Source organism: Equus przewalskii, chromosome 16, assembly GCF_037783145.1.
Source record: "Equus przewalskii isolate Varuska chromosome 16, EquPr2, whole genome shotgun sequence".
NCBI classification, from domain to species: domain Eukaryota; kingdom Metazoa; phylum Chordata; class Mammalia; order Perissodactyla; family Equidae; genus Equus; species Equus przewalskii.
The window spans coordinates 29,129,719-29,155,736 of NC_091846.1; the positions used below are offsets into that span (position 1 = coordinate 29,129,719).

At 35.5% G+C, this 26,018-nt stretch overlaps 1 protein-coding gene across 1 annotated transcript in view; it reads left to right on the plus strand.

The window, feature by feature from the left end:
* The window catches only part of SUGT1 (SGT1 homolog, MIS12 kinetochore complex assembly cochaperone), a 38,053-nt gene extending 12,394 nt beyond the window's left edge, over positions 1–25,659 (plus strand). The window contains exons 6-13 of the mRNA XM_008537405.2: positions 1,372–1,425; positions 1,808–1,824; positions 3,679–3,713; positions 5,589–5,685; positions 6,736–6,843; positions 15,481–15,571; positions 18,932–19,113; positions 25,539–25,659. Coding sequence (XP_008535627.2) covers positions 1,372–1,425; positions 1,808–1,824; positions 3,679–3,713; positions 5,589–5,685; positions 6,736–6,843; positions 15,481–15,571; positions 18,932–19,113; positions 25,539–25,640 — 686 coding nt within the window. The 3' untranslated portion in view covers positions 25,641–25,659. The remainder of the gene's footprint in view (positions 1–1,371; positions 1,426–1,807; positions 1,825–3,678; positions 3,714–5,588; positions 5,686–6,735; positions 6,844–15,480; positions 15,572–18,931; positions 19,114–25,538) is intronic.
* Positions 25,660–26,018: the final 359 nt, after the last annotated feature.

Genomic DNA, 26,018 nt, shown 5'->3' on the forward strand with positions numbered 1-26,018 from the left:
TTAGACCAGCCAGAAGAACCTAGTACGGTAGAGGAAAATTTCTTCCTCCCCTATGTTACTGAGACAAACCTAGATGGTGTAGCCTACTACACACCTAGGCTAGATGGTATAATCTTATGGGACCACTGTTGTATATGAGGTCTGTCATTGACCGACATGTCATTATGTGGTACATGACTGTAATTGTTCACCTCTAGAATGAATGTATGTGTGTGTGTGGGTGTGTATATATATGAGTTAAGGCCTCTGTAATTGAATTTCATCTATAAATTAGTGAAATAGAAAATTTCATTTTAAGACATTTTTAATAGCTTTTTATTTTTCAGAATAATCTTGCCTGCAGTTAGCTTGAATTAGTAAACTTTTTTTTGGATCACTTTTAATAATTTTTCTTTTTTTAATGCATATATTTTTTTAAGATTGGCACCTGAGCTAACAGCTGTTGCCAATCTTCTTTTTTTCTTCTTCTTCTTCTCCCTACAGCCCCCCAGTACATAGTTGTATATTCTAGTTGTAGGTCCTTCTGGCTGTTCTTTGTGGGATTCTGCCTCAGTGTGGCTTGGTGAGTGGTGCCATGTCTGCACTCAGGATCCAAACAGGTGAAACCCTGGGCCACCGAAGCAGAGTGTGCGAACTTAACTACTTGGCCATGGGGCCGACCCCTAATAATTTTTCTTAACATCAAGACAGTGTTTTTGGTCTTGTGACTCTAATTATTCTGAGTCTTCACAAGTGAATAATTTGCTTATGTAAATGTTTACAGTGTTATCTGTAAATATTCACTGTCTGCAGTCTCTTGGATGCCATGGAATTTGCAGTTACGACAGAATTCCACAAAGTATAAAGGTGTTAGTGGGAAAGGTATGGTAACAAATAAAGCCACAGAGAATTATAGGCAGAATAGGTAGCCACATTGAAGAGCAAACTGGTGGAGGGACGCTTCTGGACCTTAACCCAGCTGCCAGTTACCAGGCCTCCACCAAACCCTAACTGATAACATTGAGAATCAAATTCAAGTCTGATCTTGTTGTATGAGGAGGAAGCTCCTTTAAGAGGAGAGAGGTGAAGGGAAATGCAGATTTATGTGCATCTGGGAACCAGTAAGGTTAACTGGTTAAAACTAATGTTTTTTTTAAATCAAAATTCTTCAGAATGAACAACTACATGTTAAACCTATTCATATATTAATAGCTATAACATTAGGATGGCTCTAAGCTCTGTTAGGACAGGTATTTTTGTCTATTTAATTCACTGCTGAATCGCCAGTGCCTAGAACGGTGTTTGGAACATAGTAGGTGTTTAGTAATTATTTTTTGAATGAATGTGTTAATTGTGCAGATGAGTGATGTTACAGTCATTTTGTTCTTTTAGATGCAGATGCTGATTTCATTGTCTGGATTAAAAGGTGTCAAGAAGCTCAGAATGGTAAGCATACAGGCTTCCCATGGTCTTTCAATTTAAAAAGAAGTAAACATTTGACATCTTTTGATTTAAACACATTTGTTTTTAACTTTATAAATTATAATTGAAGTAGTACATGTTCCCTTAGATAGGGATTTCCAAAGGCATTCTGATTTTTGCCTAGTGTATGTTGACCAGGTTGGATTTGTTTTGCATTGGTATTACTGGTAAGAAATTTCAAGGAGTCTAAAGTGACTCCAGGGTGCAGAATTAAACCACTTTCCTTTATTAGGAATGTATGGAGAATTGCTTTGCTTAATCAGTACATTTGTGCTATGGAAATTGTGTATATAACTTTGCCTATAAATGTAGTGTTTTCTGAAAATATTTTCTATTTTTTTAATAGGATCACAGTCCGAAGTGGTAAGTCCAGAGTTTGTATCCTTCATGTTTTTACTTAATTATATTATTCCGAAATATACTTAAGCCAGAATACAGAATAAGGTTTCTCTCAGTTAAATATTAAGCAATTCCATTTAACTACTTGTTCCTCCAGCAACTGAAATACTGTTATTTTTTGGTAAAATAAATACAGACACTTATAGTCATGAAACTTATTGGGCTATTGTAATGCATTGAGTGTGATTCGAGTTGACTTATGTATTTAGTATGGTCAGGATGATTATTTCTTTGGTGAAAAGTCATAACATTAGGTGTGAAGCACTTGCAGGGCTTACGGTGTGCTAAGACACCAAGGTTAACTAAAATTTGGAAGTGTTTATCTCTCTGTAATTCAGTGTTGTACTTGTTTTGGACATGAAGATTTTCAAGTCTTTTCAGTTATTAAAAATTACGGTGGAGTTGAAAATTGAGTTTTTTTTTTAAACCAACTTAGGTTTACATACAACACACAGTTAAATTATGGCTAATGGCTTTTAGCAGCAGTCATCTACATAGTTAGTCAGGAAATAAAATGACAGGGGATCAGGAGATGTATGTGTAAGCCTAACTCTCTTTATGGGCAATTACTTAACGTTTTTGAGTCTCTGCTTCATCTATAAAGGAAGATTTACATCTCTGTCTTCCAGAGTTCCATCCTGACGTTGAAAAAGTCAGTTATTCTCTGAGCTTTCTTCATGTGTACACAGGGCCTAATAGAGCTAATCTACTTCAGGCAGGTGGTTGTGAGCTTCAGGCAAGACATGTATATATGTAGTTACTGGGGTTTGAACGTTGCCTCAAGTGAGCCCCGTTTCGCTATCCCTCTACCTCCAGGCTTGTCCCTATTCCTAGGGCTGGTGGGGGGGAATGGATTGGAGGAGGTGTTTAAAAGTTGGCTTCCTTCACCTGCTGGTATTTTTGTCTGGGTTTTATAATATTTGGGATTGAGACTAGGCCTGAAGACAACAGAATGGCATTTGGATAACAGGGACTTTGTCTGGTAACACAAACAGCTGTTTTGTGACAGTGCATTTTGTCACTGCTGTAGTTCAATCTAGTTTTATCTTGCTACCAAAGTGAGCTGGAAAAATCTGTTCTAGTCGGTGTCTCCACTTGATATCATGTAGATTTAAGTATTTCTCAATACTTAACACTAGAGAGTGATTCTGAGTTAGGCTCAGATCTCTAAAGTGATTTTACGTATTTTCTTCCAAACTTCATCTCTTTCCTTCTCATTTAGGGACAACTTAGAGGCCACCTGAGAGCCAGGGCGAGTTCTTTAGATTTACTTATTTACAGTCTTAACTGGCACACATGTAGTTTAGGAAACTATGGATTGGTCAGGAGTCACTTTGTTTCTTGATGGGCAGTGTAGAATGTTTGTCGCAGAGGGGCCATGTTCCTTCATATGTTCTAGAGCAGTGTCATGCCATTGTTAAGCCTGAAGATTATACTATATTCTTAAAAATGTTTTTTTAAATGCTACTGTTATTTTCATTTTAGAGAGTTATTGCATGTTGGAACTGAACATTTTATATGTAACCTTTTCCAGTCATACCTTTAGAAAGTTTTCTGGGGTTTATGCTGCTTTTATTTTAGAAGAAAAATCTTTTTTGAAATTGAAACTCAATTATAAAAATGCTGAATATTCTAATTTTTGTGAGGACTAGTATTATTTAACAGTTATGGATACCATGCTTTGTCTTTGAAGGATATTTTCATGTAGTTATTCTGTATCAAAGTAACTATAACACTGGGTAAGTTAATAATACGTTTAAATATAGAATTGCTAAACTAACTTGTAAAAATCTTTCTCTTTCAACCTGGGAAAATTAGTCTGCATCCCAGCGGACTCATCAGTCAAAAATTAAGTAAGTGTTTCTTTTTTATAATGCATGATGAATATGCTTAAAGGGAAAAAGACCCTGTCATTGGAAAGTAAGCAGGGGGCTGGCCCCGTGGCCGAGTGGTTAAGTTCGTGCGCTCCGCTGCAAGTGGCCCAGTGTTTCGTTGGTTCGAATCCTGGGCACGGACATGGCACTGCTCATCAAACCACGCTGAGGCAGCGTCCCACATGCCGCAACTAGAAGAACCCACAACAAAGAATACACAACTATGTACTGGGGGGCTTTGGGAAAAAAAATAAAAAATAAAAATAAAAAATTATAAAAAAAAAAAAAAAGTAAGCAGATCCTTACCTTTGATTTAAATTTTTTTAAAAATCATGTTATAGCCTTGAAAAACTAATTCTAAGGCTGTTTACAGATTAGTATTAGTGTTCATATTAAGGTTAAATTCAAATTACTTCTCAACTTTAAGCTTGTTTCACGTAATTCCATATTATGTCGCCTTTCCATATATTAAGGAGAGTGTCTTCCAGTCTAGTTGTTATTATATAGGTAAATAAATTAATAGTAGGCTCGAGAGAAGTGTAATTTTACCTGCCTTTTATACTTGGAGTAAATTTTTCATAAAATAATTCTGTGTAAGTTGAAAGTGACCAATGCTGAGGGCAGCGATTACAGTAATGATTAAGCAGCTAGCAAATATTTGAATTTATTTTTAATTATTTATTAGCCATGTGTACTACATGTATTCTTAGGACTGAAACAGAAGGAAGCATAAGGCATCGAGCTTTGCTTTCTCACTGAATTTTAAAGAGAAACTGTGGGACTCTTAAAGTTTATTTCTTTAATCAAGGTGCTTTTGGACACAATTACCTAAAATGCCTTGGAAATGTTAAAACAAAGCAATTTATTCGTGTTCTTTCTGGGGAGATACAAGAGGACTCTCCAAGTACCTAGTAGTCACAGGAACTTTGACTAGCTTGGTGGCAGCAGCAGGGAGAGGGCACATAAATATCAAATAATAATTATGGTGTTTGGAGCAAAAAATAATCCAACATTGATTTAGTAAGTACACTGTGTACCAAGAGCTGTGCTTAGTCCTGGGAGTGTAATAGTGATAGGATAGATAAATCACTTTGCCCTCATGGAGTTTATAATGTGGTCTAATTTTAAGGTGAGGGTCCCTACATTTTTAGAGCTTTCAGTGTGAGACAGACACGTAATTAGAATCTCTAGGGACACGAATCTTCCCACACACATTGGGATTGAAGAAAAATATTGTATTTAACGTGCCTGGCAGAATGAGTTGAACTTTGAATTATTTTAATTTCAGCTCATTTACTTCTGCCCCCTATTCTCAGGGCTTTTTGTCCCCAACTTCAGTTGAGAGATCATGGAGTGTGGAGTCAAGCTGACCTGGGTCCAGTGTAACACCTATCACTGAAGGGCTGATTGCTTCACCCTTCTGAACTTACATTCTTTCATCTGTAAAATAGGGATGGAAGTGTTTACCTCTTCTTGGTATTAGATTGAAATGAGTATAAAACTATTGATGGTGTATAATAACTGTTAGCTATTTAGAGTAAATCTTATCTTTAACATTAGCTTAAGCTCAGCAGTATTAGAGATGTAAGTCAGAACCCAGAAAATCATGTAAGTATTTAAATCCACTGGAAAGGTTTGGGGCATCATCTACCTTACTGTTCTCTTCCATTAGTACAGATCATGGGAAATTAGTTATATAAAATTGTTTCTATGAACCAGCACTGCTTTGCTATTTTGTTCCTCAAGGTGGAGCTCTTACTGTTTATCAAATTGTAGTTTTTATCTTATCAAAACAAAGCAATAACTAAGAAAATTGGAAGTTCTGTTTTAAGTTTCTTTTTTCTTTTTTAATAGGTATGACTGGTATCAAACAGAATCTCAAGTAATCATTACACTTATGATCAAGAATGTTCAGAAGAATGATGTAAATGTGGAATTTTCAGAAAAAGAGGTCATTATAGCCTTTGAACCATTTTTTATGTTGAGATTAAATACTTTTATTTATAAATACAGTATATTGCAGAATAATCTGTAGCAGTTTATCAGATATATGTCATTTCTTCCTGAGATAATGTAGAAAATGCTGATAAAAATCTGAAGCTATTCCTTTTCCATTGGAATCATTTTAAGTTTTGAGATGAGTATATGTATACTGTAGATTATAACTAGATGTGCATTATTTTCTTTAGATTTAGAATTCAAAGCAGAACTTAATTGAGAAATATATAAGACCATTAGTAAGATATGTGATTTGGGCTCAGCCCAGTTGCATAGTGGTTAAGTTTGCACACTCTGCTTCGGCAGCCCAGGGTTTGTGGGTTCGGATCCCAGGTGCGGACCTACATACCACTCATCAAACCATGCTATGGAGGTGTCCCACATAGGAAATGGAGGAAGATTGGCATGGATGTTAGCTCAGGGATCATCTTTCTCAAGCAAAAAGGGAAGGATTGGTAGCAGATGTTAAGCTCAGGGACAGTCTTCCTCGCCAAAAAAAAAAAGATAATGTGATTTGATTTCATTTATGCAGTATACTTCGTGAAAAGGTCTACTTATTTGTTGTATGATTTATACATCTTAGATTTTACTAACTGTATTAAATGAATGTGACTTTTAATAGCTTTGTATCTTAGCACTTAGAAAATCTTGTGATAGATATTTAGGAGAGTTCGTGGTAGAACTAGACCTTTTACACATGAATTCTTTTGTTACATATTGTATCATTTTACTCTTGTGTCTTGAGTCTCCTTGAGATTTAAATACTAAATATGTGTTATGAAATACACTCTTTTGTGCTGTTTAATTATGTATATGAGAATTCATGTGAAGGATACCAGATGGAAAAAAAGGGTTATTTTGAGGTTCTTAAATCTGATATTCCATATAAAGTGTTTAAAATAATCTGCAGCAATATTGAAATTCTGTAATTATATTCAGTTTAAGTATTTTACCCTTCATTAAATAAACTTATGAAATGCACTGCTAATTTTGTTTTCATTAGTTATCTGCTTCAGTGAAACTTCCTTCTGGAGAGGATTACAATTTGAAGCTGAGACTTCTTCATCCTGTAATACCAGAACAGAGCACGTTTAAAGTACTTTCAACAAAGGTAGGACAATTGAGAAGGATTGTCAGTAGCAATCTTTTCAAAATCAAACATTGGTCCACTAATCACCTATGTGATTATAAGTCTATAGATCCTTTCAGCCACGTATGTTTAAATTAAAAGGGAGAGGTAAATAAGAACGATAGTTTTTGAGTAACAATTTTTCCCCCTCCCAAAATTCTAGGACAGTGGAGTGTAAAAGTCTACTTAACCTCAGTAGCGTTTGGACGCTTATTAAGATACGTATAATACTTCTCAATAAAGAGGTTTCCAAAAAAGATATAATCAGCATCTCTAAGATTTGATACTGACAGTGTCTTGTTTCTTGAACTTGTCTCTCTGGCCTGTTTTGATATACAAATACTTTTTCACCCTATCTTACACATTTAAGGATACAAACTACTTTAAAGATGAATCTGCTCTTTTTTTGTTGTGTGTTTTAGGTAAGCTGAATTTTAGTTTGTCGTGGGGGGTTAGTGAATAATTGTAGTTTGAGTAACTATGTAATTTTTAGATTCTTTATATTTTCAAGAAGTAAAAAATATGCAATATAATTCAAATTCAGGGAATATTTTAAATATCAAAAGATGTAGTTGGTAGTAGTATAATTTAGTAGGAAAGATACTGAACTGAAAATCAAAAAAATCTGACATCTAGTTCTTTGCTTGCCCTGTGAATTTATAGACTAGTCACAAAATTATTATAGGACTAAATTTTTTGCATCTATAAAAATTAGGGATATGGACTTTGAGCTCTGAAATCCTTCATCTGTAAAGTTGTGGGAAGGTATATGATGACTTAATGAGAATGAATGATATAAGTAGACTTTTTCCAATACTACGCTTTTTTTATACATGTGTCCTGCAACATATCTTATTAACTATTGAGTTTAAGTTTTAAGGACATGTGAATTTTCCTGTCATAGAATAGAATCAGGGTCGATCTGTGTCATGAAGAATGGTAACTGGGCCTGCTGAAAGAAAAGGATATATCTGCAGAGGGTGGGAGTAGGAAGTGCAAAGTAAAGAAGCAGTAGTTTTTGCATCTAGTTAAAAATGATCTGTTTATTTGAAGATTACAAAGTAAAAGGTGTTTACTTATGAGGGAGAGATGGGAAACAGAGTTGCTTAGATATAGAAAGTGGGAAAAGGGATGAAATCTTATCAAGATTTTTGTCTTACTGGCCTCATACATACAGTGTAGAATTTATTTAATAAAATAATCTTGGGTAAAGTAATGAAGCACAAAACTATAGCTAGATTTGGGACGGAGACTATTAGGAGTTTGGCATTTTTGTATATATCAAGATGTTGTTACTGCATGTCCTTTTGAAGTAATTTAAATGTAAACTGATTTGTGTGAATAGATGGTAAATGACTTAAAACCTTGTGTTACTGAGCCGCCCCGTACACTTACCAAAGAGTAATATGTGCAGTAAATACACAAGTCTGTGTGGCTAGAATTGAGGATGTAACTAAGCACTCTCATCCTTATTTGTTATTCTCCTTTGAACCTTGTGAGTGCTTGTTGATTGTAATTATTCCCCAGCTCCTCTTACTGTGTTCTCGATACGCCTTTTTCATCTTTTCTCCTTTCTTAAAATGCTACATAACTGCTTTTCTTGAATAGTAGTTTGTTTATATGTATGTTTTATTTCCCTTGCTCTTAGTAAGTCTTTTGAGGATAACAAGCATGTCATGTTTGTGTCTTTGTATATGCTCCAGGTAGAGTTTCCAGATAAAGTACCAGACACCCGGTTAACTTTACAAACAGTGAATAATTTTTTAGTAAAAATTTGACCACCCTAGCCCTGTACACTGTACATAGTGGGTGGTCAGTAATTGTTCAGTGAATGAACTTAAATTGGATTCTGTTGTTAGTCCTATGAAGTTGGCAAAATAAGTATTTTCATTCTTAGTTTTACGGGTGAAAAGAAACTGAGGTTCATGCATTTTCAGTGCTTTCCCCAGGTTCACATAGTTACTAAATTGTTCACTCTGACCCAGGAGGAATACTTTTACTTCTGTGAAGCTAGTGCTGCTTTGCTTAGTTTTTTCTAAGTTCTGGATTAAAGAATAGATTTTAAGGATGCATTCTGAAGGACGATTATTTTTCTTGTCCTAACCCAAATTAATATATATTACTTCGTTAGACTACCAATTTTTAAGCTGTAATTTTATGGGAAACAAATGGAAAGAATTGTACTTTAATTATATGTTAAGGGAAATGATGAAAGTTTTGAATCTTTTTTCATACAACAAAGGGAGACAGTGTTAAAATATTGAAAATAAAATCTTTCTCTGGGTTACTGAGGCTTATTTAGTGATGACACAGGAAAACAGTGAAGTAATTTGATTTTCCTATGTATTCAGATGTCTTGAATCCTTTAAGTGGATTGAGAAAAGGATGCATTTTGCCTAGGAGAATCTGCTTAAAATTAGAGATTCTGTAAAATCTGTGGTTTGAAAGGGCTAGTTCTTTGCTTTTGAGAATCCTGTTTTCTTTCCCACCTTCAAGGTTGAACGAATGTTACATATTCATGTATAACCATTGGTTAAGTATTGTTAATTCAAGTGGGATATAATTTCCAATGAAAATAAGAAGAGGAGGACCCTTAAATGATTGAAATAGCATTTCTTAACTAAATATTTTACAGTGTAATATCTAATATGTTTTCCCAAGTCAGAATTCATATTTTTTCAGTACCCTCGATAGTTGTTTTTTCCTTTTACTGAATACCAGCTTTCATATCTGCCTTAATCCATTTCCTTTATTAAGAAATTGTAATGTTTCTCTTGTTCCATCTTGTTAAATTTCATGACAGTGTTCTCTGGTCACAATCAGGATTATAAATAACTTTAATAACAACTGTGCTGCAAAATACTCATTTTAAAGATTAATATTCACTCCAGGTAAAAATTGGAATTCTCAGAATCCTTTGGAGTAAGTTTACCCTTGTAGAAATATTCTTGTATTCCTATTTTTAGTCAAAGTAATTTTTCCATATTATTCAATATAAAATATGAAAGCTTTTAATTGGAACCATGGGAAATAAAAATGTCTGTCTTTACTTAGAGACAAATGGGCCCCTTCTCCCTTCTTAACCCACTAAAGTTTGAGAAGTTTTAGAATTCTTAATATTCATAGAAGAAGCACAGTGATGCTATAATGGAGTGGAGGTGTCTGGGCAGGATGCTGCTGTTGTTTTAAACACAGATGGGGGGGGGGGGGTTTGGGTTCTTGTTTCATTATGTCTTTTTGATACAATGGTGGTGGTAATACGTTTTTTGAGGTTTTTTGTGATGGGCACCTGAGCTAACATGTGCCAATCTTTTTTTTTTTTCCTTCTCCTCCCCAAAGCCCCTCAGTACATAGTAGTATATTCTAGTTGTAGGTCCTTCTGGTTGTACTATGTGGGATGCTGCCTCAGCATGGCTTGATGAGCGGTGCTGTGTCCACACCCAGGATCTAAACTGGCGAAACCCTGGGCCACTCGGATTTAACCACTGGGCCATGGGGCCAGCCGTTGAGGTTTTTTTTAAATAGCTAATTAGTTGCTGATATCCACAAATTATAGATCTTGGAGTATATTCTTGTCGCCTTTTCTGTTAAAGTATATTCATATATTTTCAAAAGAAAAGGATTTTACTGTACATCCTACCTGTAGCTGTTTTTTTAAACTTAGCCATATGTTATGAGTATTTTCCATGCCCTTAAATATTCTACAGCGAAGTATTTCATTGTATACATTTACTGGAGCTTATTCCCACAGTCCCATGTTGTTTGACCTGTGGAGAATTATAATAGGTAACTGTTTTGACTTCTGTGTATTATCCCATGTAATCTTCACAATTACTGCAGGATGTAAATATTTTTACCACCTATTCACAGGTATGGAAACTGAACCCAGAGATGTTAAATAATTTGCCCAGAGTTTTTAGCTAATTATAATGATGATGATGATGGGATTTATACTAACATTCAGTTGTTATGTGCCAGACGCAATGCTATATTCTTTTCATATGTGGTCTCATTTAATCCTCATAAGAGCCCTAAATGAGATAGGTCTTATTAATCCCATTTTACAAGGAGAAACTGAGGCTCAGTGAGATTAATTACTTGCTTGTGGTCATATATCCAGTAAGTGGCACCTGTTTGTGACTCTTCTCTTTCTAAAATTACACAGCTGATTGTTTTTGTCTTGTTCTCAACCTCTGCTTATTTCTGAGGATATAAAATAAGTAAAACTTCTGGCAGTAAAAGACACTTCCAGCAAGGTATTCTATCTCTTGGCTCCCTCATCTCTAAGATATGGATGGTAATCTCCTCTTACAGAGTTGTTTTATTAACTGAGATAATATATGAAGCACTTAGTACATGGGGAATGTAATAAATTCTCAATCTTACTATTATTAGTAGTACTTTATCCTGATTATTTAGATTTTTATTCAGATTATAAAAGCAATAAATGTGTGTCATAGAAAATTTGGAGAAATATAAAGGAGCTGAGAAAGTAATCACTCAGTCTTCACTAGTGAATGACTTTTTGGCGTAGTTCCTTCCGCATAACTAGATATTTCCCAACACTTAGGTCTGTCAGTACAGGTGATATATACTAGAATCTTTTGTTTATGGGACTGTCACTTCTAATTGATTTCTTCAAGAAGCATAGAGGCAGTGGCCGTATGAACCAGTGCAGTGCCTGGCTCAGAGTAGGCACTCGGTGGGTATTTGAATTGAGCTATTAGAGCTTTGGCAAGATTTTTCAGTTCCTCTTCATTCATTACCATCTTCTGCATTTTAAAAAATGATTTTAAAGTGATTTGAGTGTAAAAATAAAGAAGGTAGCTGTGCAGTCTGGCCTCAGGAAGACTGAACTGCTGTATTATTGAGCACAGGGGTTTGATATAGCAATTAAACATGCTCAAAGCTGAGTAAGACAACGTTGGGAAAGCTACATTCTAAAGATCCGAGGAACCCTTATTTAATGACTGCCGCCTTAAAACAGATGATTCTGAAAAGTTTGCCAGAAAAAAAACGTTACCAGTAAACTGCACAGCTCTCTAGTCTCTGGGACAAAGATCCCTCACCATCAATCTGTAGCAGTAAGTGGGAGCTTGCTTACCACTTCTTAAGAAGACGGTGTCTTTATGCCATGACCCTTTAGGAGTAATGGCTTCTCTTTAAGTCTAAAGTTACTTTCATGGGAAAAAATTAAACTCTCTGCTGTGCAAAGAAGACCGTAGAGGTGGCTGGTGGGTAGGACCCATAACATTGAAGACTGAAAATCCAGCACAGTATGGATCCTTAGTAGTCACTCGCAGATACTGCTTTGGGATTATGGTGCATTGAAAGCCTTTCCTGTGCATATAAGAGCAACCTTTAAGCAAGCTAGCAAAGTTTTAAGTTAATTTAATGACTTATTCATGGTCGCAATAAAAATAGCTGAAATTGGACTGGTGGTAATTTGAGAAGTATCTACCAAAATCATCAAGATTTAAGACTTCCTTTTTAGAAGGATGTACACGTATTGAAAGTGAAGTACGTGTAAAAAGGAATTCATAGAGAATTAGTTCCCCCTCTTCTTACCTTTTTAAAAACTGTTTAAAATGGTCTGTTATGTGCAGCTATTTTAATGAATGAATTAAGTATAATTTCAAGTTCAGTTCAGCATGTCTCAGTGGAAACAAGTTGTTACTAAGAGCTTTAACTTGGGCTTTCTAAAGGCCTCCTTGTTCATAATGCAGTTACTCAGGTTATGTATATACTGAGGCTTTCAGTAGATGCAAGTGCTCCTGTGTGCTGCTCTTCAGGTGAAACAAGGAACTTTTTATAGACAGTACTTAGCATGGGAACGTGTGGTGCGGATATGGAGTGCCCTGTGCCTGAGGTTAGTTAAGGGTAGTGTTGATGTTACATACTGCTTGCCAGGTCTTCATTTCCAAATGAACTGAAAATTAGAGGAGGAAGATGCAATTTTAAATTTTAGGATAATATTAATAGCCCCTTTCAGTAACTATTGCTGTGTCATTGCCAGCTATTGGATTTATGTACTTTTTCTTTTTTGGTGAGGAAGATTGTCCCTGAGCTAAAATCTGTGCCAATCTTCTTCTGTTTTGTATGTGGGACACCACCACAGCATGGCTTGATGAGAAGTGGATATGTCTGTGCCTGGGATCTGAACCCATGAACCCCAGGCTGCTGAAGCAGAGCATGCAAACTTAAGCACTGTGCCGCTGGGCCAGCCCTTATGTACCTTTTTGGTAAATATTCCAGCAGTGACAGCTTAAGATAACCAGAGTACCCTCAGTTAATATTGTGTATGAGAAAATACAAATGATATTTTACTTTATAAAGATTAATCATAGTTCATTTTAGGGAATTCTAGAGAGTCTTATAAAATTTTTTTATTTATGTAGAATTTAAACATGTAAATTGCATTTAAAATACTTATCTTTTTGCACATTTCCCAGGCACGTTTGTTTCATGTTTTTCTCTCATTATGACAACTTTTTTTGTTACGTTTCACTGCTCCTAAAGAAAATACAAATACTAAGAGACCACACCCCTTCCACACCATCCCTTCATGTCTGATTAAAAATATTGGCAGATTTCTCTGTTAGTATTTTGTTATTTTAAAATGCAAATTTTAAGGATTCTCTTGATAAAGGCAGGCGGTAGAAAGATTACCAGTAATTGCTAATTTAAATGATTCTTCTGATCTAAAGGAGTCAAAGAACCAAGATGTAAATAGGCTTTTCTTTTTGTTAAATCTTTTTTTCCTGCTTATACAAGTAATAATCCTTTTCTTAGAAAAAAAATTAGAATATAAAATTCTAATTTGATTCTTAAACTATTTGCATAATAATTACTGTGTTTACCAGCACTATAAATGCTGATTTCTGCCAGGCTAGAAACGGGAGTGAGTGCATTATTGGAATAAGGAAAACAAAAGGTAGATCTAAGTGCTATGTGAGCTTATGTTAGGGTTAAGGGTAGACTCTAGGGGACGAGCCTTGATTAGAGAGATGTTTCTAGGATGCTGCTAATACTTCATTTTAATATGTGACCTTAGGTTCACATTCAGAAGCTCTTCATAGTCTGCTTACACCTTTTTTTCCTTGTGTATTTTTCACTGCTCTAACATAAGTCCTGGACTTGCAGCAAATTAGTCTCCTCTGTACTCCCTGATGCACTGTGTCCTTTCACACCTCAGGGCTCCAATTTTAGGCTCTTCTGTTTGCTTCTGGAGACCTACCCGCCTCCACCATTGCAAATGCTCCTACCCCTCACAGCTCTTCGAGGTGCCCTGAAACGTTCCCTGTTCACAGCCAGCTGTGACCTCTCCTGAGCTTTTAGAACATTTATTTGCCTCTTGAGTAACTTTCTCCAAGTATCTCACATGTTTCCAAATGGTCAAGGACATGTCTTTAATATTTTAAAAATCCCCCACATCCCTGAAGACTATACCTTGCTCATAATGCGTGTTTAATAATTATTGAATGATCTACACTGCTGGTGGGAATGCAAACTGGTGCAGCCACTATGGAAAACAGTATGGCGATTCCTCAAAAAATTAAAAATAGAACTACCATACGATCCAGCCATCCCACTACTGGGTATTTATCCAAAGAGCTTGAAGTCAGCAATCCCAAAAGTCCTGTGCACCCCAATGTTTATTGCAGCACTGTTTACAGTAGCCAAGACGTGGAAGCAACCTAAGTGTCCAGCAACAGACGAATGGATAAAGAAGATGTGGTACATATATACAATGGAATACTACTCAGCTGCAAAACAGAACACAATCGTTCCATTTGCAATAACATGGATGGACCTTGAGAGAATTATGTTAAGTGAAATAAGCCAGCGAGAGAAAGATAATCTGTGTATGACTCCACTCATGAGGAATTTAAAATTATGGACTAAGAACAGTTTAGTGGATACCAGGGGAAAGGTAGGGTGGGGGGTGGACACAAAGGGTGAAGTGGTGCACCCACAACATGACTGATAAACATTAATGTACAATTGAAATTTCACAAGATTGTAACCTATCAATAACTCAATAAAAAAATAAATAATTATTGAATGATCAATTGTAAAAATGTTAGCATTACTTGGACTCATTTTATACAATGGAATGAATTTCTCCACTCTATAAGGTTAGTAATGTACATCGAAATGTAGTAATTCCTTTAGAACAGGCTTCTCAGTGGTGAGTGCTGCTGTTGACATTTTGGGCTGGATAATTCTTTTGTTGTGGAGGGGTTGCCCTGAATGTTGATGTTTAGTGGCACCCTAGCCTCTCCTCACTAGATGTCAATAGCACCCTCACCTCCACCCCAGGCGTGATATCAACAATGTCTCCAGACAAATCAACCCAGATTGAGAACACTACTTTAGAAGAAGAAAAGAGTGGATTTCAAGACTCTTCAATTTGTATGTTGTTTTTGAAGGCTGGCTTTTAAGTAGAAACAAAATAAATGTTTCAAAGTTGTTAAAATTTAACCTTGGATAACTTAAGGAAACTATCTCAAGGACACTATTATAAAACTTTGATGACTTAAACTTGAAAAATTGCATTTTTTCACTGTTTTGTGTATTTTACATTGAATAATGGATTTTATCTCATGTTTTCTCCAGATTGAAATTAAAATGAAAAAGCCAGAGGCTATAAGATGGGAAAAGCTAGAGGGGCAAGGAGATGTGCCTAAGCCAAAACAGTTCATAGCAGGTTTGTTTTCTGGACTTGATGAACCTTAAATTCATATTGTGTTATATGGTTGAAATTAAATAGTAATGAGCACTCTTTCTACTTTCATTATTCATGTTCCTGAGATAACATACATTGAGTATAATAAGATTGCTCTGTAATGAATACAAAGAAGCCTTTCTTATGAAGGTTCTAACTTCTTAAACTCTAAGAATACAATGAGTGGCACCAAAAGCCCAAAGGGAGTTGGGATTTGTTTACTATGTCAGTTTCTGACATCAGTTAGGGGTTGCTTGTTTTTTTGTGTTGACCTTTCCTGTTGTTTCTTTTTGGGTTTTAAGTGAATTAGTAGTTTACTCTGCTTACATATTTCCTCCTCTTCCCTGTCCTCTCTTACTTATTCCTTTCTATTTCTTCTGATATTGTCAACTCAATTTCCTGAAATTTGAGGGCCTCATAAAGTATCTAGCGTATTTCACTATACAGCCATGCTTCACATAACGACAGGGATACATTCTGAGAAATGTGTCATTAGGTGATTTCGTTGTTGTGCGAACATCATAGTGTGCACTTACCCAAACCTGGGTGATAGAGCTGCTGTACGCTAATTTAACCCTTTAAGGAACAGGCTACTTTATGTTGGCTCAATTGTAAGCATATGCAGTAGGCACATATGTATTTTTCTAACAGGATAATTAATCTGCAAGACACTCCTAGAAGTACAACTAAGACTGTATTTTACGGCAATGTCCTCATTAATGAATGGAGAGAAATTTCTCTTTGATTAGAGTTAATGCCGTGATTGGATGACTGAAATGAGATAGCATTGTTTCAGCTACTTTAGATTTTTTCACTGCTTTCTATAACAGAAAATATATTTCCTTGTGGCACCTTTTAGAAGATAACGGAATTAGCCAACAGATCGTTGATTTTTATTAGCTTATTTTTATTTTGAAATAATTTTAGGTTTTCATAGAAGTTGGAGAAATGAGTTCTCATGTACCCTTCACCCAGCTTTTCTGCAAAATAACATCGTAATTAGCCTATAGCATACTTAGCAAAACCAGGACATTGACACCAACAGATAATTTTTAAGGATTGGAATATTTCAAGTTGATATTTAAGCTATTTAATTAAGCTTCTGCTTCACTTTGTTTGAAAGATGTAGTAGAGATGTTATGTGCTTTTCTTGTGGCTGACCCCCTAAAGAGATTTTTGGGCTGAGGTTTATATATAGCTCAAAGCATTTTTTTTTAAAGAAACACTTAAAATGTAGCGTCTCATTTAATTCTAACAGCACTATATTGTAGGCAGCCCAGTATTGTTCTTCCTGTTTTACAGGCTCAGAAGGGTTAAGCAACTTGCTTAATAATAGATCACCCAGCAGTTTTCATTCTCTAGGACTGAACCCAAGTCTTCAGAGTCTGGGTCTGGTTCTTCTGTTAATCCCATATGTGATACTGCTTATTGCCACATTTTCTAACAATGCAAGGTCTCGGCTGACATAAGTATCTTTGTAGTTAATTGATACTGTAGTGAATGAGCAAGAAAGTTGGGTTACCCATCTCTCAGTAGTTCATCTGCCATCTACATGGTGTTAAAGTTTTTCTAAGATTAAATATAAAGATTTTTTTAGTGTTAAAGTTTTTCTAAACTCAGTGCTTTGGATATTCAAGATGCTATTCCTCCTGTTTTGTTATATTTTTGTAAGGAATTAATATGCTTGTCACATTCCTATGTATTGCAAGCTGGAGACTGCAGATAAGGGCAAGTTGCTTAACCTGTCTGGGCCAGGTCTCTTATCTGTAAAATGGAGATTAGAACCTGTGTTCTCATCCTTCTGGGGAATCAGCATTAGGATTAATTAAACCCTGTTTCCTAGGCTCTTAATTTGCGTTTTCTTTTCTTTGGCTGCTGGTGAAAATGTGCAGAGATAGAGGGGATTACTGGTAGAGGAAGGGTAGATAGGACTTGAAAACCAGTATGCTTGCCCTGAGTAAAACTGGGGGGAGGGCAGTGTTTTGTTTTGTGGGGTATAGACGGAGAAGGTTGGATTACAGGTGAAGAGAGGAGATGGAAAGACAGAATGAACAATTAGTAGTTTCTCAACTATTTTGAGAAAAGGGATATAGAGAGGTAGTAGTGGAAAAGGGACATTTGGATTAGGATTCATGTATCCTAAAATATTGATAGGGAAGCTTTGAATCAAGTTTTTTTTTTTTTTTTAAGCTCTATAGCTACATTGTCCAGTATGTTAGCCACTAGCCACATATACCTGTTGAGCACCTTGAAATATGAGTAGTCTGGATTGAGATGTGCTGTAAGTGTAAAATATATACATACCAGATTTTGAAGATTTAGTATGAAAAAAGAACATAAAATTTCTTAGTATTTTTATACAGATTTCATGTTGAAATGATACTATTTTGGGATATATTATGTTAAATAAAATATATTAAACTGTATTTCACCTGATTTGTTTTAGTAATGTGGCTACTAGAAAATTTTAAATTATATATGTGGTTCAAGGTATATTTCCATTAGACAGTGAACAGAACTGCTCTTATAGCTACTAGGTAGGTTAGGTACTTTTTTACTTTTTAGGTGGCAAGATCTTAATTCCTTTGGTTTTGGGGGCAGTCTTCTCAGTCCCCTGAGCCCCTGAGCCTGTGGCCTCTCTGGCTGCAAGCAGCCTCTGTTTACTTCACTGTGCCCTACAAGTACTATTATTTTCTGTGTGTGTGTGATGTGGTCATTGAACTCTAGATCATCACATGTTGTGTTTTTCAACATTCAGGAATTCCTTATTCCCTTTTGAGGTAATCTAATATTTTTAATGTGGGGAGAAGATAGTCTTAACTCATTGTCAAATGTCATGGATAATTATTTATATTTTCACTTTATTTCTACTCTGAAAGATATGTAAGTACCTCAGAAAAAGCCACATTTTTAACATTTATTAAAATCTTGTTTACAAGAGAAATATCTTAATGAAGTGTCTTTTAAAAAAATACTGTTTTTAGAATTGCTTTAACGTTTCTGTAAGTAGAAAAGTTCTTGTATACTTCTTACCATTTCCTCGATTGCTAATATGTAGAATGTTTTTAATCTAATTTTGCGTAATTTTTACAAAAATTTACACTTAATGAGTTATTTTGCTCGTAAGAAGTTCCCAGATTTTACATTATGCTTACTGATTCAGTTTTTAGAAGTGTAAATCTACTTATTGATGTATGTATCAGAAAGGCACGTTACAAACATGAATTTCAGCAATCTAAACTATTTGCTAAGATGTTCTATACACCATGGTCACAAAGTTTACTTATTCTTGACATAATCAACATGTATTAGTTAATCACCTCTGTTTTTTTTAATCCATAGATGTAAAGAACCTATATCCATCGTCATCTCATTATACAAGAAATTGGGATAAATTGGTTGGTGAGATCAAAGAAGAAGAAAAGAATGAGAAGTTGGAGGGAGATGCAGCTTTAAACAAATTATTTCAGCAGATCTATTCAGATGGTTCTGATGAAGTGAAACGTGCCATGAACAAATCATTTGTAAGAACATGAGCTTTAAAAAAATACATTGTGGTAGTAAATTTCAGAAATTGTAAGATAACAATAAGTAGGTAATTTGAGACCAAATTGCATATAGTGTAGTTGGGAGACCTTTTTGAATAGGCTTTGTCTGAACATTTCTTCCTGCTCTAAACTTAGAGTAATTATTGAGGAATTTAGAAACTTGTGGAGGAGATGAGAAACAAGAGGTTTATTCCAAAGAAAAATCTTTTATCAATGAGTTAGATCTTGGAAGGCTTAAGAAATACCAAGGTTACAGAGTTATATTAGTTGGGATTTATCACAATAGCTGAATGAGCTTCCGTTGTTTACCTTCTAGAACCATGTATAGTCTTAATGTCAGAGATGAAGAATACAGAAGGGAAACTTCTAGAACAGTGTTTGTCAAGTAGAAGGTGCATATTGATTATTCATTCGTTTGTTGATAATTTTGTCTATTGATTAAGAAAATGCAAGCTTTTCGCCGGAGCAGCATAAATACCACCTGAATTAGCCCTCAAGTTCTGAAATTTTAATGACAAGTCATTACTGCAAAATTGTGTGGATTATCTGCTTAAAGATGTAATCATTTGATTTTTACCAGTAGTTCTGAGAGTGTCACTCTCTTAAGGCATTTATATTTATAGTAGAAAGTTAAAATTAATATTTAATAGTTAAACTTAATATTTAGTTAATAGATATGTTTGAGGCCCGGATATTCCATGTAAGTTACCATGTAGTAATGGGTTATGATTGTACATTTCACTATTGACTTAAAAAAATATTTTTAACTACACTTTTAGAGATAATTATAGGTTCATATGCAGTTGTAAGAAATAATACAGAGAGATCCCTTGTATTTTTTTTTATAGAGTTCCCCCTCTGGAAACATCTTGGAAAACTTTAGTACAGCATCATAGCCGTGATATTGACAGATAAGATAGAGAACATTTCCATTGTGACAGGATTCCTTCAGTGTTGTCATTTTATAGCCATACTCACTTCCTTCCTGCCCCGACCCCTCCTTAAGCCCTGGCTACTAGTAATCGGACAGGTCTTTGTCAGACAGGTGGTTTGCAAATATTTTCTCCCAGTCTGTGGCTCATCTTTTCCTTTTCTTAACAATATTGCAGATCCAAAGTATTTCATTTTGATGAAGTCCAGTGTATCAGTTTTTCTTTTTATGGATCATGCTTTTGGTGTGAAGTCTAAGAATTTGCCTAGTCCTACATCTCAAAGATTTTTCTCCTATGTTTTTTCTTTTAATGTTACATTTAAATTTATGATCCATTTTGAGTTAATTTTTATGTAAAGTGTGAGATGTAGGTTGAAGGCTTTTTTTTGTTAACCTATGTGTGTTCAATTGCTCCAGCACCATTTGTTGAAAAGGCTGTCTTCCTCCATTGAGTTGCTTTTTTTACTTTATCAGTTGAAGCATATTTATGTGAGTCTATTTCTCGGTTTCCTGTTCCATTGATCTACATGTCTGTCCCTCTGTTAATACCACAGTCTTGATTACTATAGCTATATTAGTCTTGAAATTGGGCAGATTCATTCCTCCTACTTTATTCTTCATTTTCAAAGTTACTTTAGATATTCTATTTCCTTTGCCTTTCCATATAAATTTTAGAATATTTTGCCTGTGTGTACCAAAAAATCCTGTTAGGAATTGTATTGAACTGTTTTATCAGTATAGAGTGACTTCACTGTGTTGAATCTTTCACTCTATTTAGATCTCTGATTCTTTCATCAAGGTTATACCATTTTCAGCATATAAATCCCATACAGTATTTAATTAAATTTTTTTTGAGTGATTGTAAATGGTGTTGTATATTTACTTTTTGTGTCCACATGTTCGTTGCTAGCATCTAGAAATACGGTTGGTTTTTTTAATGTTGATCTTATATTCTGTGACCTTGCTGAACTCACTCATTAGTTCTAGGAAATTTTTTGGTAGATTCCTTGTGCTTCTCTTGACAATCATATCATCTTCAAATAGGGACAGTTTTATTTCTTCCTTTCTGATATGTATGCCTTTTATCTCCTTTTCTTGCTATATTGTGCTGGCTAGAATTTCCAGCACTATGTTGAGTAAGAGTAATGAGAGTGGACGTCCATGCCCTGTTCCTCATCTTACGGGAAAACCGCTCAGTCTTTCACCCTTAAGTATAATATTAGCTGTAGATTTTTGTAGATTTTCCAAGCTAAGAAAGTGCTGCTTTAGGGGCCAGCCCAGTGGCGTAGTGGTTAAGTTCATGCGTTCTGCTTCAGGGTTCGCTCCGTGGCCCAAGGTTCGTGGGTTTGGATCCTGGCTGCAGACCTACACACTGCTAACCAAACCATGTTGTGGCAGCATCCCACATACAAACTGGAGGAAGATTCGCACAGATGTTAGCTCAGGGCCAGTCTTCCTCACCCAAAAAAAAAAAGTTCTGCTCTAATCTTATTTTTCTAAGATTTTTATTATGAATGGCTGTTGACTTGTCAAATGATTTTTCTGTATTGATCAATATGATTATATGATTTTTCTTCTTTAGCCTGTTACAATGGTGATTTTATTTGATTAATATGGTTGATTTCTATTATTGAATCGACCTTGTATCCCTGGGATAAACCCCACTTGATCATAGTGTATAATTCTTTTTATATAGTGCTCAATTATATTTTCAGATACTTTGAATTTTGTGTCTATATTCACGAGAGATACTGGTCTATAGTGTTCTTTCTTTTTTTTTTTTGTTGGAGAAGATTTACCCTGAGCTAACATCTGTTGCCAGTCTTCCCTTTTTTCCCCACTGCCTAAAGCCCCAGTACATAATTCTATATTCTAGTTGTAAGTGCTTTTAGTTCTTCTATGGGAGCCACTGCCACAGCATGGCTATTGATAGACGAGTGGTGTGGTTCTGTGCCTGGGAACTGAACCTGGGCCACCAAAGCAGGGCATGCCAAACTTTAACTGCTAGGCCACAGGACTGGCTCTATAGTGTTCTTTTTTTGTATTGTCTTTGTCTGGTTTTGGTATCAGGGTGATACTAACTTCATAAAATGAATTGAGAAGTGTTCTGTCATCATCTGCTTTGGGGAAGAAATTGTGTAGAATTGGTGTTATTTTTCTTTAAACATTCTTTAAACCAGTGACACCATCTGAGCATTTTTTTGGGGGAAGACTTTAAATTATAAGTTTAATTATCCTAATAGCTCATAGGACTATTCAGCTTATCTGTTACATGTTGACTGACTTGTGGTAGTTTGCATTTTTGAGGAATTGGTCCATTTTGTCTAAGTTGTCAGTGTTGAGAATATTCTCTTACTACCTTTTTTGATGTCTGCAGAGTCTGTAGTGATATTCCATTTCATTCCATAATGGTGGTTTGTCTTCTCTTTTTTTCCTTTGTCATTCTTGCTAGAGGTTTGTCAGTTTTGATGTTTTTTCAAAGAATCAGCTCTTTGTTGATCTTAAAAATTTTTTTTCTATTTTTTTGTTGTTTCTTTCTTGTTTAGAGAGCTTCCTTTAAGCTTTCTTTTAGATCTGCCTGTGACAAACTGTCCTGGCAAGGATTTCTTTGGATTTATCCAGATTGAGGTTTGCTCAGTTTCTTCAATCTATAGTTTTCTGTCTTTTGCTAAATTGGGGAAATTTTCAGCTGTTACTTCTTTGAGTACTTTTTCAGACCTCCCTTCTTTGTGCTCTCCCTTCCTGGAACGTGACAGCACAAATGTTTAGATATGTTATTATAGTCCCACACATCCCTGCGACTCGCTTCATTTTATCTCTGTTTTCTCTTTGTTGTTCAGATTAGGTGATTTATATTGTTTTCTTTTCCAGTTCACTGATTCTTTCCTCTGTTCCTTCTGTTTTGCTCTTGAGCCCATCCACTGACCTTTTTATTTGAACTGTATTTTTCAATTCTGAAACTTTTCTTTGTTTCTTCTTTATATCTTCTGTTTCTTTGCTGAGGTTTTCTATTTTTTCATTTGTTTCAAGCGTGTTGATAATTTCTTGTTGAAGCATTTTTACCTTGACTGCTTTAAAATCTTTGTCAGATAGTTTTAACATCTCTGTCATGTCAATGTTAGTGTCTATTGATTGTCTTCTTTTATAAAAATATAATCTGAAATCTTCCTGAGTTTTGGTGCTTTTCCCAGCACAAGTGATTTTCAGTTGAAACCTGGACATTTTCATGTTATGCTGTGAGACTCTGCATCTTATTTAAACCCTCCTTCTTAGTTGACTTTCTCTGATAACTACTCTGGCGGAGGAAGGGAAGGCAATGCCTCACTACTGACAGGTGAAGGTCAAAATCGAGAACCCCCACTTGGTCTCCTTAGACACCCCAGAGCATCTTCTTGTTATTGCTAGGGGTGGCTAAGAGTTCTGGCTCCCCACGGGATTTCCACTGACATCACAGGTAGTAGAGCAGGTGGATTCATGACAGCCTAGCACGGATGGAAGTCTAGGCTCCCCACTCAGCCTTTGCTGGCCTAGGTGGGGATGAGGCCACAGTTTCTTCTCTGGTGTTTAGCTGGAGTAGAGCAATTATTGTCTAAAAATTTTCTGTCTCCCTAAGCTGTCTTTCCTGAAGTTTTAGCTAGAGAGATTAGGCTTTTGTTGGGGCTTTTTTTGTTGGTGCCCCTTGGCATTTCCAGCTTTTTCACCTCCAACTCTAGCATATACGAGGCAAAAAGAAAACACAGGGAACTCACCACCATGATGTTCCTTGGGTCCCAAGGTCCCTAGATGATGTTTCTTCTTCTCTTTACCTTTTAGAGTAATCTTATGTTTGTTTTATTTATATAATGTCTAAGGTTTTTAGTAGTACTTAGTGGGAAGAATAGGAAAAAATACATCTGCTTCATGTCCTCAGAAGTCAATCTCAGTATTGACTTTTTGAAGAGTATGCTGGACAAAATAGCAGTGTGTGAAATTTCAACAAGAGATTACAGAATCTGCGTCCATTTTCATACAGAGACTTTGCTAATTGTAATTGAACCATATACACCCATAAAACAAGCCATCTGTTTGGCAGCATTGACCTGGAGCATACCAAGGGCTTGTGTCTCTCCTTGTGATAATACAAAAGAAACAAAATAGACCGTTGTCTGTGATCTCCCAGTCTAATTGGTACAGAAGACCAACATGTACAAAATAATAGAAGGGAAATGCTAAATTGTCCTGCAGTGAATAGAGAGAGAGGGGAAAATAAATGTTGTCAGTGAATTATGATCAGGTTATAAACTAAATCTTCTTCCCTCAGTCCTCTTAATAGTTTATTAGATAGACTTGTCCCATTTTATTCAACATTTTCTTTGAAGCCTTCCTTGTGCCAGGCCACTGTGCTTTAGATCTAGGATATAAGTATTAGTAAAATATACTCCTTCCCTTTTAGGAGATGTCAAGTTTAGTTGGAGCCAAGGATGAGAAGCAGATATAAGAAAGCAGACTCTTAAAATTTTAACAGTGCAGTGTGATACATCTTATATTAATGGTAGTTATGCTCATACAGAAGATATATTTTACAAGAGTGGAGTCCTGATTAGAGTCAAAAAAGACCACAGAGAAATGGTGAGATGTCATGCTTGGAGGATAACTAAAGACAGAAAAAGAACTGGGATAGAGAACATCCCATATGTAGCAACCCGTGTAAGGGAGCTTGGCAGCAGGCATGGGGCGTGGGGTTATATTGAGGTTCCAGTATTATATTAGGGTATGTAACTTTATATGTTTGCTAGCAACACAGCTGATTATTTACAAATGTTTAGATTTATTCACACTGCTCTTTGCTATGATCCAAGCCAGTGAATTTTTATTTTATTAAGATCACAGATGTTCAGAAGTCGGGGTTTTTTTTATGTGTTTGTGAATATGCTAGGGTAGTTGGTAGGTGGTATATTCAGTAGATGATAAATAGACAACCAGTTCTTTACTGAGACGCTGACTTTCTGTACCTGTCTGTACCTTGATTTTAAAAAATTCCAGCATACACTTGCAGTATGTTTGGCACAGAGAGAGCATTAAGAAAGGGCTCCTAAAGTTCTGTCCAACTAGTATAGAAAGAGTTTACTTTGCCTGGTTTTTACTGTCGTCTGCAAAAGAGGTTACGTCATTATTTTCTTTGGGAGCCAATTTTGTTTTCATTTTAAGGTAGTTTTTCTACCTACCTAGCTGATTAGCAGAGGGGAACGTGGCTTTTTATATTGTGGTGTATGTGAACAAGATGCTCCTACCTAACTGTTGTAGAGATTCCATTTCAGATTTTACAGAATATGGTAACTGGAAAGCCTAAGGTTAAATCAAAATATTATCTTGTGTTTATATTGAGCCAAACATAGCTTATATTTGGGACTTTATGCTTCAAACATTTTTAGAAAGTATTCTGTTTGATTATGTGGTCTAAGAATTAATCTATTTTTATTTCTTATTGCAGATGGAGTCTGGTGGTACAGTTTTGAGTACCAATTGGTCTGATGTAGGTAAAAGGAAAGTTGAAATCAACCCCCCTGATGATATGGAATGGAAAAAGTACTAAATAAATTAACTTGCTATCACTTTTATTGCATATATTCACCTAATGCGCATTGTGTATTAATACTGCATTCTTGAATTTTGAACACTGAGTATCTTTTTGAAAGATTATACCTCTTTACCTCTTTGTGCTTTGAAATTATTTTCTCTGGTGTTCTAAGAGTCTAATGAAGAATGAAGATAATGTTTTATCACTTCTGTCCTTAAGCATTTCAGACATGCTGAAGTGGAAGATAGATTACTACCTAGTTTTGGGCATGGAGAAATCATCAATGGAATATCTTGGGTTGTTGCCTTATTTTTGATGCATTGTTCTGTTAATTTATTAGACTTGGCAACATTGGGTGAGCATAGATTTTTCAACTTCAGTGTTATATTGTTT